A 15,990-nucleotide genomic window follows, 5' to 3' on the forward strand; every position below is an offset into this window, starting at 1 on the left:
GGTAGTGTCAGTTACTTATTTAGTCTGTGCCATAGAATTTTCTAGCAGTCTGCCAGTCTTTCTTCTGTTCCCTGGAAACAAAGATATGACTTTCAATGCACTCTGAAATGCAGCATTTGGGATAATCATGGAAATGATAGTCTTGTTCAAAGCAATCGGCACTATTAAGAATGAGGAAGGGGCAAGGAAGGTGATAGGAGAAACCTGACTTTCTACTTACGGCTTGCACAGGAAGAAGGAAGAAAGTCTGCATGAATTATTTGAATGTCAGTGTGTGCCAACAGAGTCTTTCCATTTGTACTTCGTCTCTGCCCAGTGTTCCTTATTTAAAGTGCTCAGCAGAGTTCAGATTTATGGTGGGAGTCTTGCTTGTCAACTGTACTTGACCAAAGGGATACACACACACACACACACACACACACACACACAGTCTGTCTCCTCCAAAGTTATGTGTATTGTGTGTCTTTTACACATAGGGAGGCATTCACTGCAATATATAAACCATGCAGCATGCACAGCTGACCACAGCACACCCCCCCCCAAGCAAATGGGCTTCTCCCGGGGTTTCTGTTTGTCAGAGGGGCATTTAAGTCTGCTTCCTTTGTGTTTGAACAAGGCACAGAGCATTTTTAATTTCAATACATTAACATTAGATGGGACAAAGAAACAAGTACCACAGGGACCAAAATAAATCAATAGATTGCATGGTGTGTATTTTTCCATAGGCTCTTTTGTTTGTTTTCAAACAGAAAATTCTGTCTTGGCACATATGCCCACTTCAGTGGATCAGTTTTTGCTGGAAATGTTTTACTCCATCCTGTTACATTGGCTAGGACAAAAAAGCACCCCAATGTAAAATTTAATTGGTTTTCTTGGGTTGTTGTTGTTGTTGTCTCAGGATTGTTTTGTATTACTTTGTGTGTGTGCAGGAAGATGCTATTTCCATTGCACAAGGGGGAAAAAGCGGCTTTAACTACAACCCAGAATTTATGATTGTGCAAAGGACAGTGTCCTAGGAGGACTATGGTGCACGTCTACTTCAGTGTATAGCCTGCAGTGAAAAGTGCACTAGGATTCACACCCCAAGGTCTGGTTTAGGGGCCAGAATAACAAACATGGATAAATGAGCTCCTACTCAAGTTTCTTTTAGATCACCAGACACCTGCATTGCTAGCAGTGACCCAGTATAAGTGCTTTCCTCCATGGAAATACACCCATAAAGAATTTACATGAAAAGTGAAATGAAGAATCATGTGGGTCTTGCAGGAAAGGATCACAAGAAGTAGTCTAGATACAGGTTCAACAAAACATACCAGGACTGTGTATTCTAGGGACAGAGGAGCTATTTGCTATGCCTGAAGCTTGTAAGGCTAGTTCTCAGAAGAGACTTTAGTTTCACAACAGAGCCTCCATACAGTCTTTACTTGAATTTTTATCCATGTAGTAAGATACAGAACAGGGGGTTTCACTGAGATCTTTGTAATTTATTGTAAAGTGTGCAAAGGACTTTCATTACTGGATTCTATAGAAATGTGAAAAATAAATATATAAAATGCTCAGATTATAACTGCCCTCCCCTTCAAAAACAGACTCCTGCATCATCATACTTTGAAAGTGCAAGAACCTGGACCCAATCTCTGTCCAACAGATTTTCAAATCCAACAGATTTTTTTATAATATATCAGATTCATTTCTGTGTCACCAATAGCATGTTGAGATCATCTTCTTTCTTTCCCACAAAGAAATGCATCCTCTGTAGGACACATATGAAATGGCCCAGTGTGAACAATGCATCTGATCTCTACTGTTTAACATGTTTAGGATGGAGGGACAAGTTCAACAATCCGGAAGGGAAACTTTAAAACTAAGGATTTAACAATGAGAGGATCTGTGGAAGCAAAGGATCATACCTCACTGTTGATGTCTGAACCGGATACCACTTAGAGAACAAAGCAAATGGATGTGTAAATTACGCTGGAGTCTGGAGCATTTTCCTTTTGCCTTGTCTTCCGTCTCTTTTCAGAACCTCTGCAGACTGACTTAGGTACACAAACACATACACCCCAAGTGGTTCGGATGCTCTCTTACTGATGCTGCCACTAAAGAAGACCTGCCTATCAGCACTCTTTCATCTGAGCACCAAAGGCAGCCAGCTCACTCAGAGAGAATCATTTGCCTTATCATATTGGAGCAGAAATCAACCTAAGATGGAGTGAGCCATTCTACCCCTCCATCTCTGCTGGCAAAACTTAACTTCTTGAAAGTGAACTATTACTATTAGAATTAGTTTAGGGACCATCCCTTTGGGAACAGATTGATAAAAGGGCGAGGGTTCAGGGGCTTCTGCTGAGCAGACATGCACCATCACCAAGCATTTAAAGGCATCTAGGAATGGGGGAAGTAGCTGGAAAAAATATTAAATTCAGAGCCTTCAGGTATGTATATTTTTTTATATACATATAGTTGATGGAATAACCACATGTAAGCTGCCATTAGTTCTTTGTACAGAAGAACTTAGTACAGGATAGTACAGAAATGCAGTGGTTACGTAGAACAACTCACAACACAAGAAAGTACTGGAAAAACAAGTGGCAATGTGGGTTTGGGGATTAGAGCCCCCCAAATGGTTTAATCACACTTGATCCTGTGTAGCCAATGAGCTCATCCTTATAGTTTGGATCTGGCATTTGTTAATTCAACAGTGTCCACTTTTAAAGGGGGGGGAGTGTGTGTGGCAAAAAGAGGTGCTATACTTTGGGGTGTACTTCATTTTTCCTTATGGAAAAGAAGGTCATTGGTAGGGCTGTGTGACGTAACTCATATCCATTGCAGTACACATGAGCAATTTCCCATTCATTCTTTTGGTGCCATATTCTGTCCTTTAGAATAAAAAGAAACTCTGAAAAGGGCATCCTTTTAAAGTGGAAAACAACAGGCAGATTGCAGGAAGCAAACTTGCACTGTTGCAATAGAAGAGTGAGTTAGGGGATGGAAGAGGCATTGCAAAAAGCCGCTCAATCTTTTCCCCTCCCCTTAATATGGACCAGTTGCATAGCATTTTTTTCAGCCAGAACTTGCCAGAACTCAGTTCCGGCACCTCTCAGGTGGCCCCCATTGCCATTACAAGAGAACAAGGGAGGTGTTCATGGTGAGTTCCAGCACCTCTTTTTCTAGAAAAGTAGCACTGACCAGCTGTATTCTGTTTAAATGTTTGCCTATCAAACATTTACAGTGCATGTGCAGTCAAAGGATTATGAGAATGCTTGTGATGGGTCCCCAAGTCTTGACCCCACATGGGCCACAAGATTTTAAAGGAGACGTTCTCAAATTACTCTTCCATTTTTCAAGTAGATCTATTTCTGTATTATATTTCAAGTCACACAGTTTTTGACATTATTAGTCAAAAGATGTCTTGGAGGGCTGGCAGGTGGAAAGCAACTCGTGACATGACCCAGCCTGTTCCAACCACTGGAGAGATGCTAATGAAGGTCTTGCTGCCTGTTGTTGTTTCAGAGCGGATGTCTTCAAGGCTCACACCTTTTGCTCCCCCCCCCCCCCGCACATGGCATGCTCTGAGCAAAGGTAAACTTGTTATGCTAACTTCACTCTCCTAGTGAAGTGTACAAGTTTGTTTCAAACAAACTATCCAGGCAGGGTGTGTGTGTGTGCTATATAGTTTAGATACATAGACAGACAGATACATAGTTTAGTTTAGATACATAGACAGACAGACAGATAATAGGCAGGCAGATATAAATATAAATAAAAATTAGGTCTAAGTTTCAGCCACACAAAAAATATCTATTTTGTACATACAGCACAAAATGAAGATGGGGGGGTGGCGAGGAAGAACACCAGAGAGATAAGAAAAATCAGAGCCAAGAATAAAACAAAAACAGCACATAAAAAGTGGGGACTGGCGAGTGGTTGTGTGGCTTGATCCTCAGAATGAGATAAGACATTAAGCAGCAAATATGGGTCTGGAATCCTTGGGGAGGCCTAACTTGCAAGGGAAAAGTAGCAGCTGCGGAAGGAATTAAAAATCTTCCCCACGTACTTGATTTGTGGCATGCACACCTCTAAGAACCCTGACTGGGTGGGGTGGGGAGATGAACAATATCCCCAGGATGTGTCACCCTTTCTCCACTGCTTCTCTTTACATTGAAAAGCAGCAGCCCAGGTCCCCAGTTCCTCATTTGCCACTTTCTGATTCATTCTTAATACTCTGTATACCAGCAAACATATTCTTAGCACAGTACAAGCAACTGCTGTGCTACTGCAGAAATAGGTTAGGGTCTTGAGGTAAATTAAGGGCATGCCATGCCCTTAAGGTGCATCTGATGCCAGGAATTCACAGGTGCCTGTGCTGGGTGTGGGAAGTGGGTGTCTGGGGCGGGGGGAGAGAAAGTACCAGAGTCTTTTCTTAGCCCTCCTATCTGTGTAGGAAAACATGGAGTTATGCTTTGAATCGATGTTGCCAGCCCTTACTGTGGAAGAGTCTACAGATTCCAAAGCTTTGCCATTGAAATGGTCAGCAGCAGCTTTTACTTTACGCCCAAGAAAATAATTTCATGGCAGATCATCTTACTAAAACAGGTTGTAGAGTAAGGGAAAATGAAACTCTGCAAGGTTCAAAAGCACAGCCTAGAGATATACCCAGGGCTGAATGGTCAAACACACACACCTTCCAACCTCTAGAACTATCTGGGAAATTGTAATGCAGATGAAACACTGCAGGCTGTTCACATGGGAAAGAGAACTGCAATATCTCCAACAGGGTAGCTGTTCGAGTGAAGGACAGCCAAGCATAAGGTGGCAAGACAGTCTTCTCATTGCCTCTGCTTTTCCCATCCATAGCCAGGGCAGGAAAGGCAGTGCTAGAAACCAGAGAGACAGACAGGGGTTGCCTATTCCATTTTATTGTCAGAGACGAAAAAGGGAAGGACCAGCCTGCACACGCAACGCCACTGAAGCCTTGCTTACTGGGGTTGCACAGTGACTTACATGTTCCGGCAAGATTTCACAGGACTGTTTGTGAGATCTCACTGGAACCCCAAACCCGCCACTTCGCAATTCTGCAGTAGCAGCAGTGGGTAGGTGGGGTACCTGCAGTGCTCCTTCGAGATCTTGCCAGAACCCACCGCGACCACTCTTTGGGAGAGGGTAGGATGCCCACAGCAGTGCTGCTCCTTGGATTCTGCCACCCGAGGCAGCTGCTTTAGTCTGCCACATGAACAGGCCAGTCCTAGAGGCAAAACTACATCTTTACTTCTTACGTTTATCTCAGGATAAGATTAACCTATGGAACTCACTCCCACAGGAGGTAGTGAAAGTCTTTAAAAGAGAGTCAGAAAAAACTCATGGATGGTAAGGCTATCAGAGGCTACAAGCCATGATGGTTGTGCTCTGCCTGCAGTCAGAGGGAGAAATTCTTTTGAAAACGTTGCTGGAAACTATTCCAGTTCTGCTTGAGAGTTTCCCAGAGTCATCTTGTTGGCCACTTTGAATTTGATGAGCCATTGGCCTGATCCAGCAGGCTCTTAAGTTGCTCAGTGCTGAGCAGCAGCCCTGAAAAAATGGCTAAATGATGTACGTTGCTCCTTATGATCGTGTTTCAGCAAGGTTTCACACTCACAAGAGTAAAGGCAGACCACATAAAAGCCCACTTTTTGTCTTTATTTCTAACCCAAATATTGCAAATATACAGAAAAATACCAGTACAAATTTATAATATAGCCAGGCTTATTTACAAACTCTATACATGGCTCCTTTATTTTTCTTCTGCACCTTGCCTCAAGACTGTACATCTTAAGAAATTATGGGTAGAGGAGTGTATTAGCTATGACTTTTTGTTATGTTATATTTTACAGCCATTATGCACATGGTCTGGTCTGGTCTGCCTTACAGACACATCAGGGAGACAATGATACTTCAAAGCTCATGCAATGGCAACATTTCCAGGACTGCTTTGTCACTTAGGCAGCACCCTTAGAGCAGTGATGAAGATGCAGTGTTACCTACATACTCAACACTATGCAGGACAAGGCTACTGTTGTGTAGGGCAGCAAGTGTGTGACAGTTACAAGGACCTGGTTAGTTTATTGAGGTTTCTAGTTCCTTGAATGCTCTCACTTTATAAGCCAATGTGCCACAATGTATAGTGTCTTATGAGAGGGGAACCAACAGAAATGGAGCAATAGAACAGGTCATGCCCAATAATGAACTCCCTTACCTAACCACCCTTCCAGAGATGCTTTAATAAACATAGAAAATAGGACATATAATAGGAAGAGTAAGTAGTCAGATTATGTTCTCAGTGAAATGGAAAATGTCTTCACCAGCTACATTACAGGCTTTCCATCACAATCCCAGCCCAGCACTTAAAAGAGTTTCAACCACATCACATGGATAGTAAAGCGATTTGAACCTGGCTCTGCACAGAACAGATGTACACAAGAAGTTCAAATATGTTAAGAGCAGGGGTTTGGGAGCAGCTGTCAGACACAAGGTTATTGAGCCCCCTTCAGTTCCTGGTTGAGTTACTGTGAGTTTAACATTGACTGTAAACAGCACTCTTATTTACATGCAAGTGTGCTTCTGTACCAGGTTTAAATGGAGTGAGAATAAACAAGAAGTGGAATAAGCTACAAGTGTCTTCCAGGGACAAATGTTCCTCCTTGCCATGTGTTCCTCGCTGGTACCTTCTGCAAGGGACAAAATAATTTTATACCAAGGAAGACAATGACACCCTGAGATATAATCAAATGATGCAGTGATGTAAGGGAGGAAGTAAGGGCCCAATAAAAAAGCACAGTAAAGCCAAAGTAACTGTGGGAAAAACAAATCCAGGACAGACACTTTATTTCATGTTTCTGACTCTCATTATTGCCAAAAAGAGGGGTGGAAAGCTCTGTGACTTTAGCAACATGTCCTAACCACTAGGGCATAATTGATAGCCACTGAATATCTAACAAATCCTGCTTCTTTGAAGAAAGGCAAGTTAAACTGATTAATGGTGGAAATACCCAACAGTCAATGCCTCCTGAAAAATTGCGAAGCGTGGCATTCAGAGGGTAGATGCCACTATGGAGAAGGACCACTTCCAGACTGTCGCTGGATGACACTCAGCAGGTTGCAGCATTACCAGCAAGTTTTCCTCTGATAATCTTAGGGAAGTACTGGGGCTGGGTAAGGGGAAGGTGGTCCTTAAGCATCACACACACCAGAGACCCTGGGGAAAATATACTATGTGTCCCAGGGCTCCTCGTGTCTGGATGCATGTCCTAGCACCACAAGGGAGCAAAGGCAGCCTCAGCCTGAAACCTCCAGTGAGACCTTCCTGGTAGTGCTGCCTCACCAGCAGGAACACTTGGGGAATAAAAGCAGAGTGGGGCAAGTTCCAGTATAGGCGTTCATAGCAAGATTAAGGATACAGGTGGTATGTGGAAGGTATTCAGACCCTGCCATGCTCCCAACACAGGTGAGTGGGGAAACATATTTTGTCTAGGGGCTTAGCCATACTTCCTCTTGTCCTGCTGCTTTCCTCCAGGGAAAACCGCTCTTTAGCAATAGATCTTAACAAATGGCAACCCAACCCGAATTGCCATTTGTTGCGATCAAGCACAAAAGAGTGGTTTTCCCTGGGGAAATGCAGCAGGAAGTGTGGACAAATTGTGACTAATCACTCACCTATGCTGGAATAGAACAAAGTCCTAAGATAAATGTAAAAAGTACCACTGGGGACCAAAATTCAAGAAAATACATTAATGAATGTTATGAAGGTCTTTCAAGTTCAAACATGTCTCTCCAAGCATCTCAGTCCCTTCAAAGCAACAGAAGCCGAATATTACCTATGCCATGCACTGGCTCAATACTTTGTGTTTCTATGGATTCCCATAGTAAGAATCCCTTGGTTCTTACTATAATAGCTACTGGAGTGGGATGCCTCCGTCGCCAATTCACATCCCAACAGGCCAACTTTTAGCTACTGAGTTCAAGAAACTTAACTTACTACCTTCTCCAGGTTCAATTCATAATACCCTCTGTGAACCCAAAAAATATTGAGAAATAGTTATGATTCCACATGGCACATAACAGTCAAACTGTGTTGTTGAACAGAAGTCAGAAAAACATAGTAGCAAAGCGGTGCATGTGTAGCAACCACTGATCTACGTATAACCTAAAAATATAATGAAAATTAGAAACACTTAATAACATCATGGTGCTGCCGGTAGCGCAACAAAACTTTCCTTCAAGAACCTGATTTAAAGCAAACAATTTCTGTTCCTTCATAACATTCTAAACAAGTCATATTTCTGGAATATCTGTATACTTAGTCTTACAGTTGATAAATTTACCCCCACCCCCACCCCCATGCTTTTGCTTTTTAGATTTATGGCAACACACATGCCGATTTCACAGTTTAGTTCCTTGGAATCGGAGAGCCACAGAGTTGCTTCTAGCCTTGGAATAATCTCTGCTTTGCACGGCACACATCTGCCCAGTTGATTACACTTCAGTGAAAACGAAAAGCAACCCTGTTTTGGCACACAGCCCCGGGATGCTGGTTAGCTTTCTCAGTCCCTGCCATAGCATCTCATTGCCCTGCTTGCTAGGAGAAGTGCTGCTCACACTGCAACAGCTTCAAAGCAGTGTCATCACAGTGTTGGAGTGGAACATGTCCCCCACCCAGGGATTTGGAGCCTTCTCCTAGTAGCAAGGTATGTTGTACCTAGTAATGCTAATATTTAATGAAATGTTGCTTTCACATTCCTATTTAGTTTTCCTTTAAGAGTTGGAAAAAGAAATCTGATTAAAACAAAGTTACATTTTTAAAAAAAAAGGTTTCCCTTCTTCCTTATTCAGAACTGCATTATCTCCCCCTTCTACACCCACCCACCCAAAGCAGTTCTTGCAGCCTTCTTGGTTTTAGACAGTTTGATGGAAGCAGTAGGAACACAAAATCCCTTGGATACGGAAAAGGCATTCAAATTAGAAGTAAAATGAACCGTCTGCATTCGTGCCCTTCTGTAGCAGCATCTAAATCCATGTGAATCCAATTCTAGTTAGATCTGCAATATCACTATTCCAGAAGGTCCTGGGAAGAAAAGAGGGATAGATAATACTTCTTGTTAACATTTGATGATCATGATTCTTTGTGGTTTTGCTGTGGCAAATACAACCCACTTAGCCCCCCAGAGATATACAGCTGTTTCTTTTTCAAAGTGACATAAGCCAAAATCACATGCTTGGGGTTCAAATTTATCTTTCTAGCCCAACATGTACTGCTCAGAAAGATGCATGGTGTGCACACATACACATCAGTTACAATCACTTGCCTCATCAGAATCATCATGGTAGCCCGTTTTATTGGCATCTGGTGTGTCAACGCCATCAAAGCCGTTCGCTTCCGCATGCTGCTGCAGGACAGAGTATCGGTGAACCAGAAACCTAGGGGCATGACAAACACACATGAAATGAACTTGGCCCTATGGGCAAGCATTCTTTGAACAGAAGTGAATATAACGTCCAGAGACTTTTGGAAGAACTTTATATCAGTTGCTGCTGAGACACCATTTCTCTGGCTGTTTTATCTGGTCTAAGCCAATAAACATTGGGTATCTTTAGAACCTATATAGGATTTAAAACAAAAAACAAAAAAAACCTGGCAGTGCAACAATGCTACATGAATCCATCTGTCATTTTGGGCTAAAGTGTCGTAGGTATGCAGCTGGCATGTAGTTTTATCTCTCCTAGCAAAGTTGTGGAACAGGTATTGGGATGGATGAGGGATGAAGGCAAGAATATAAGAGCCTGCTGGATCAGGCCAATGGCCCATCTAGTTCAGCATCCTCTTCTCACAGTAGCCAACTAGATGTCTATGGGAAGCTCAAAATCAGGCAAGACAGAGGTACTGTGGGCAGGCAAGCCTGCTGATCTAGGAATGTGTGACCAGGGTTGCCATGATCACGTTTGCAGTTTGGGGGTTCTCCTGGACTCAGAGCAGTTTATGGAGGTATCCATGACATCAGTTGTCAGGCACTCCTTATGGGTTGTGGTCAATTTGCCAGTGGCATTCCTTTGTGAAGAAAGTGGATCTGACTATGGTAATCCATGCCCTGGTTACATCAGATTGGGTTATAATGTGCTGTACGTGGGTCTGCTTTTAAAGACAATTTAGAAGTGCCAGCTGGTGCAGACTGCTTGGCCCCCATAAACAGCTGTAGTCTGATATAAAGCCTTATCTGTACTAACTACAGTGGTTGCCAATGTATTTTCAGGTCCAATCTAAAGCACTGGTTGTTAGTTTTAAAGTCCTAAAGCATTTGGGATCTGGCAATTTGAACAATTGCTTACACTTCTGTTTGGGCTCCAAGACCAGCCACAAAGACCTACCACTAAGATCTATCAGGTCGACAAACATAAGAGCACCTTTCAGGATGGCCCTGTCCCTGTGGAACTCCTTCCCACAGAAGCCTCTCTGACTTGTTTTAAATGGGCCTTACTGACTTCACTATCCCAATCTGCTTTTAACTGAATAAGGTTGGTGATTTTATAGTTACAACTCCTGCTGTTTTATGTATGTGTTATGTTACATGGCTACTGTTTTTCTATTTTGAATTGGTTTCATGCTCTTAATTCTGTGGTGGGAGAGTCTCTGGCACTGAAAGGCAGCATAAAAATAACTGAATGATAGTCAAAAGTAAGAATCATCTTGCCAATCCCTTCCCAAGGCTCACCTTCCTCCACAAACGTATTTCTTAATGATGACTACTCCAGCTACAGCAGTCATAAGCATCAAGCCTATTACAGCCAGGATGACTGGAGTGGAGTTGGAGGAAGTAGACTGTAGAAAGAAAAGAGAGAGATGCATTAAGATTTTATGACAAATTATTAGATCACTTCAATTACCGAGTCATTTCTATAATGATTCTCCTAGCATATTCTCCATACCTCAATAACTTACTCTCTTGTCCTGCATGGATCACAGGAGGATTATAAAGATTTGGGGAGAGAGAATGAAACAGCTGATTTTGGAAAGGGTGAAATTTGACTACTTAGTTCAGAATACCAAACCGCAGCTTCAGCAGCCAATTTGGAAAGCTCATTCATTTTACTGCTTGAACAGAGTCAAGGTTAATATTGGCAAAGCATTTTAAGAAAATCTGCTTCTCAAATATTAACTACAAATGGGCTGTTTTTCAAGCACTCTTTTTACATTGGTTAGATTACTCTCTTTCTCCCTCTCATATATATGGGCAGCCGGCCGCCTTTGAACTATATGCAGCCCCCAGCCCAATTTCAATTGACCCCCTGCATGCCATCACTGCAGGCCTCTGACAAGAGTGATCTGTCACTCCAGCACATTGGGGAGGAAAAAGAGAAGGGGGTTCAGAGAGAGAAAAAGGGATGATTCCACTCACCAGTGGTCTTCCCCTGCCAGCATGTGGCCTCACACAGAATAACCCAAGGATATACGGCCCTTGACAGGAGAAAAAGGTTGCCCACCCTTCCTCTATCTCTTTGCCCCACTACAGTTCTTCCTGCATTTTTAAAAACTTACCAGCTGGCTTGAGTTCAAGTAGTTGCTAGTGCATTTTTTCTTCAGATCAGTCTCTTCACGGATGGGATTTTCCCCGCCAACACATTTGTCTCCTGGGATCTTCCGATATCTGAAATTCAACAAGAGTCTCAATAATCTATTATTGCGAAGCTTCTTTTATTAGTGACAGCTCTCCAAGCCACCTAAAATTAGCTAACCCCTTCATGTCCAAGCATCAGTGGGAAGTCGAGAACATGGTTTCACCATTGCCAGGCTGGGTATCCTCAAATCACCTCTCCAACATTCCCCAAAGCCATGATTCTTTCAGGGCTGGGCACCTAGAGGGGTATGCATGTCAGGTCTATAGGGCTGCTGTGGCCTCCAAGAAAACATGGAAGTCACATGACATGAAAGTCAAGAATCCTCAAACAATAAATGCACATGTCATGCTAAATTATTTCAGCTGCTTCTGGTCCACAAAATTTATAAGCCAAGATAGTTCTATCTAGAGAACTATCTCCCCATCCAATACAGAATACAGAATGAATCATCTTAAATGTATTACAGATGGCTATACTACATCTTCTACTGGGAGATATAGTGCCATGGTCACAACAGCAAGGGGCATATTTTGATTCTAAGGGAGATTCTTACTGTTCCAGAAACACAGCGTGTTCAGAGAAAGGAAGAGAATAATTTTATAGCGTATTTGCAGGGCATCAGAATATAGTCCTCTTCCCAGTGACTACATATATCTGTTTTATAAAAACAAGTATACACAGGACCAAGCCATCTCCTCCATCTATTATAATCTATTATAATCATAGAAAATTACCCGCTGGTCTTTAGCCGCTCTCGCTTCCCATATAGACAAAATTCTAGGTCATGCCCCTTCAGCTCTGGCTGCTCCACACACTTGGAATGGTTTTCTGGGCGGTAGTAGCCAAAATCACTGCATCACAAATCCCAAGAGTAGGAAGACAGACGTTAACAACCCACACACAGTATGAGTATCGACTCATGCATCACTTCATTATTGCTGTAACTAAAAGACCTAGTATATGGTTGCTCAAACTAGAATTATACATTTTTAATGGTTATTCGGGAATTTGGTGATAATACTTCACATGCCTAGTTGTATCACTGGCCCATTATACTGACAGAACATTCAGGAGGAGAAACTACCCTTTGATGAAGCATCCAGTTTCTTCAGGGGTGGCAAATACATTTCAGCCCAATAGATGCATTGAGGGTTAGCCATACTGCCAAGAGCCACATGCCAGCAGTGAGTGTGGTTGAAGTGGGTATAGCCAACACACACACACCAAACAGACAAGAAGACAAATGCTGATTAAGTTGGGGCTGCAGAGGGGAGAATTCCCTGTGTTTTTTCTTCCCATTGCTAGCTTGGGGGCTTTCCTTCTACCCTAGTGCTGTAATAGCAAGGAAAAGAAAAATGTCTTCAGGGTCTTAACTCTGAATGACACTGAACCATTGGAATAAATGGTTCCCATGTTAGAAGACATTAGAAGAAAGAGAAAAGACTTTAGAAGACTTTTCTGTTTCCTTCCTGCAGGAGCTCCTAAAAAAGGCACTGCACCAGAGGGAGATGTGGAGCTTTTCAAAAAATTAAAAAGAGGTGCCAGAAGAAAAAAAGAGGGTTGTGGGTCACCAAAAATGGCAGGCCACAGGTTTGCCAACCCTGAATTATTTCCTACCAAGCATTAGCAATCTAATTTGCTAATATGCAGCACACGTATCCATGGCAATGAATGTGGCCCGGAATGGAAAGCAGATTCAGTGTCAACAATGAACCCATGCAAACTGAAAAATTAGAACAGAAACCCATTTCAGTGCTGCTTGATAAACTGGCTGTGAATGAAAATGTTTTTTAAATATTCAAAAACCAACAGCAGGTGGGAGAAGATGATAGAGATATTGGGTTCTGATTCCTTCTAGGGCCCTCTAAAACAACCCCACAACCAGACTGACATCAATGTTATTACTGGTTTTGTACAGCCTCAAAATCTATTGTGAGAAATCCAGATTGATCTCTCCATTTCCCCAGCACTCAAAAACCAGTGCTAGGCTAAAACTTGTCCTCCAATTTTGCAAGGTCATTTGCCCCTTTGCAAACTGGGGAGCTGTTTTCTGCACCTTTCATCACTGCTACGTTTGTAGAAATTTGTGTGCGCGCGCATTGCTTGTCTTATTCAACCATATGAAGTGGCTAAGGAACCCTCTTTTTCCCCACTGAGCTCACTTGAAGTAGTTCAGAACTTACACTGGCTTCCATTTCAACAAAACATCCTGGAACATCCACATAACTATGTGATGTCAGCAGCCATATGGATATACCCGGAAGTACTGCTGGGATGTAAGCCAGCATACAGAAAGCTTTCCATGGCTGCAAGTGTGCACAAAATTTCAGCTTTTAAAAACAGCTTCTTAAAGCTTGGGTGTTCCAGGAAGTCCTGCCAAGCTGGAAACCAAAATGAGGTCCATGTTGCTGTGAGTGTGATGCTTTTGTTTACACAACATTTCAAGAGAAAAGCAAGGTACTTTAGCCATCTAATAAGGTGGTGGTAGTGGAAATATCTGCTTATTCCCACCTTGCTCTTTTTGAAGGCATGCTCAGTTCACACATACACCGCCCCCTTGAGTGGTTTAAAAAAGAAGCCACTCAGGTCTGAGTCCAGCACTGCTCAAGACACACATTTATTGCAGTAATTTGTGTACTCTGGAATATGGCTCTGCAAGTTTAAGGGATGCAAAGGCCATGTTCAGTCTCGTTATTTTCAGGTATGAATTAATCATATACCAGCAAATTCAGTTTGTGCAGTTAAAGTGAATTTGGCACTCTTGCACAATAAACCTGCTTACAATCCCCCCCCCCCCACCCTGCAAAAAACCCTGGGATTTTTCTGGTAACAAAAGGGATGGGGAAATGCACTGGAAAGTGTGAGATGCTGATGTTGTGCAGCATTATATCTGTGCAAACAATCAGGATGAATGCTCAGTTAAACAGGTCATCAGAATGAGCCAGTACATGCTAGAGTCCAGTAGAACAAGCTACCAGCAACACAGTTCTGCTCCCTAATGTCTGCACTATTTTCCGTCTTCTTAAATTACACTCCACCCTTTTCGTTGTTCATTTTTCCACAGCTGAATGCTCCCCACAGAAGTTATCGTGAGGGCCTTTTAAAAGCAGCACACACAAGCAAAGCTGAACATCAGACGTGACTATTTACTGCAAAACCTGGTGGCTTAAATGAGAAGCCATTGAGATGTAGTGTAGAGGATTTCTGCCACTTTTGTCTCAAATAAATGGCGTAGGTATGTGCAACTGCATCTGTTTGTGAAAGATCTGCCTGCTTAAAAGCTTGCATGCTCCTTCAGCCACAGAAAATAGACCAGCATTAACCTGCACATCTTGTTATACTGATAATGGAATCTGGATTGCAAAATGTGGCAATTCTTCTGAGAACCCCCAAGTTTCACCACATTTAATCAATGTTTAATCACTTGACTGCCTCCTTAAAAAACCTCACACTTATAGAGTCATAAAACCACAATTCTACATATGTCAGGAATGGGGAACCTGCGGCCGTCCAGCTGTTGCTAGGCTGCAGATCCCACTAATCATGCTGGTTGGGCTGATTAGAGCTGCAGTCCAACACCTGGAGGGCCACAGGTTCCCCATCTCACTATTTCAGAAAATGAACTGCAGAGTCCAATTTAATATTTCAGTGAAGCTCAAAGGTGACATGTGGGAGTATGGTCACTCCCCAGGCCATTTCAGAACAGAAAAAAACACAGCCATGGAAATAGATTATGGGAGGAACTCTCCAAACATACCAGAGGAAGTCACCTAAAGTGCAAGTGCAGACAGATGGTTGCTTGGTCACAACGTAGTCTCGGCCATTCTGACAGAAAGATGACTTGCGAAGGCGCAGGTATTCCTCCTTGTAGCCCAATATGCAGCCATCTGCAGGGTCATTGGGATTGCTGGAGTGAGCCAACCACTTTGTGTAGTCCTTCTCCATACCTAAGGAGGGAATAATCACCAGATTCCTGAGATAGCCAAAAACTACTAAAATTCTGTGGGCTTTTCTGTAGAATTCTGTGGTGCAATCAGCCACAGAACTTGGGCGGGTACTCTCTGGAATTAAAGGGAGCTGCCCTGTAGCTTTCTCAAGTGCGGCAGCCTTTGTGGGGGACAGGACATATCACATGGCTCCCCATGCCCCACCACCCTGTTACCCACTGCAGCAGAACAAAAAGAGGGGGGGAGGGAGGAGCGTGAGAGGAGCGTGGCCTGGCGTAAATGGCTTTTTTTCAGAGAGGGAGAAGGAACAGAGAAGAAGGGTATGCAATATTTATGAGCCCTTGCATTAGTGGGGAGGGGGCGATATTCCAAATTATTCTTGGAGAAAAGTTTTGCTCCC

At 42.9% G+C, this 15,990-nt stretch overlaps 1 protein-coding gene across 2 annotated transcripts in view; it reads right to left on the reverse strand.

The window, feature by feature from the left end:
* Positions 1-5,655: 5,655 nt before the first annotated feature.
* SORT1 (sortilin 1) overlaps positions 5,656-15,990 on the reverse strand; it is a 50,264-nt gene continuing 39,929 nt past the window's right edge. For both annotated transcript variants that reach the window (XM_081010522.1, XM_081010521.1), the window contains exons 15-20: positions 15,401-15,590; positions 12,378-12,494; positions 11,564-11,672; positions 10,740-10,846; positions 9,339-9,450; positions 5,656-9,097 (exon numbers count right to left, since the gene is read on the reverse strand). In XM_081010522.1, coding sequence (XP_080866648.1) covers positions 9,083-9,097; positions 9,339-9,450; positions 10,740-10,846; positions 11,564-11,672; positions 12,378-12,494; positions 15,401-15,590 — 650 coding nt within the window. In that variant the 3' untranslated portion in view covers positions 5,656-9,082. The remainder of the gene's footprint in view (positions 9,098-9,338; positions 9,451-10,739; positions 10,847-11,563; positions 11,673-12,377; positions 12,495-15,400; positions 15,591-15,990) is intronic.

The sequence above is a fragment of the Podarcis pityusensis genome (assembly GCF_964106645.2).
Source record: "Podarcis pityusensis genome assembly, chromosome: 6".
Taxonomy (NCBI): Eukaryota; Metazoa; Chordata; class Lepidosauria; order Squamata; family Lacertidae; genus Podarcis; species Podarcis pityusensis.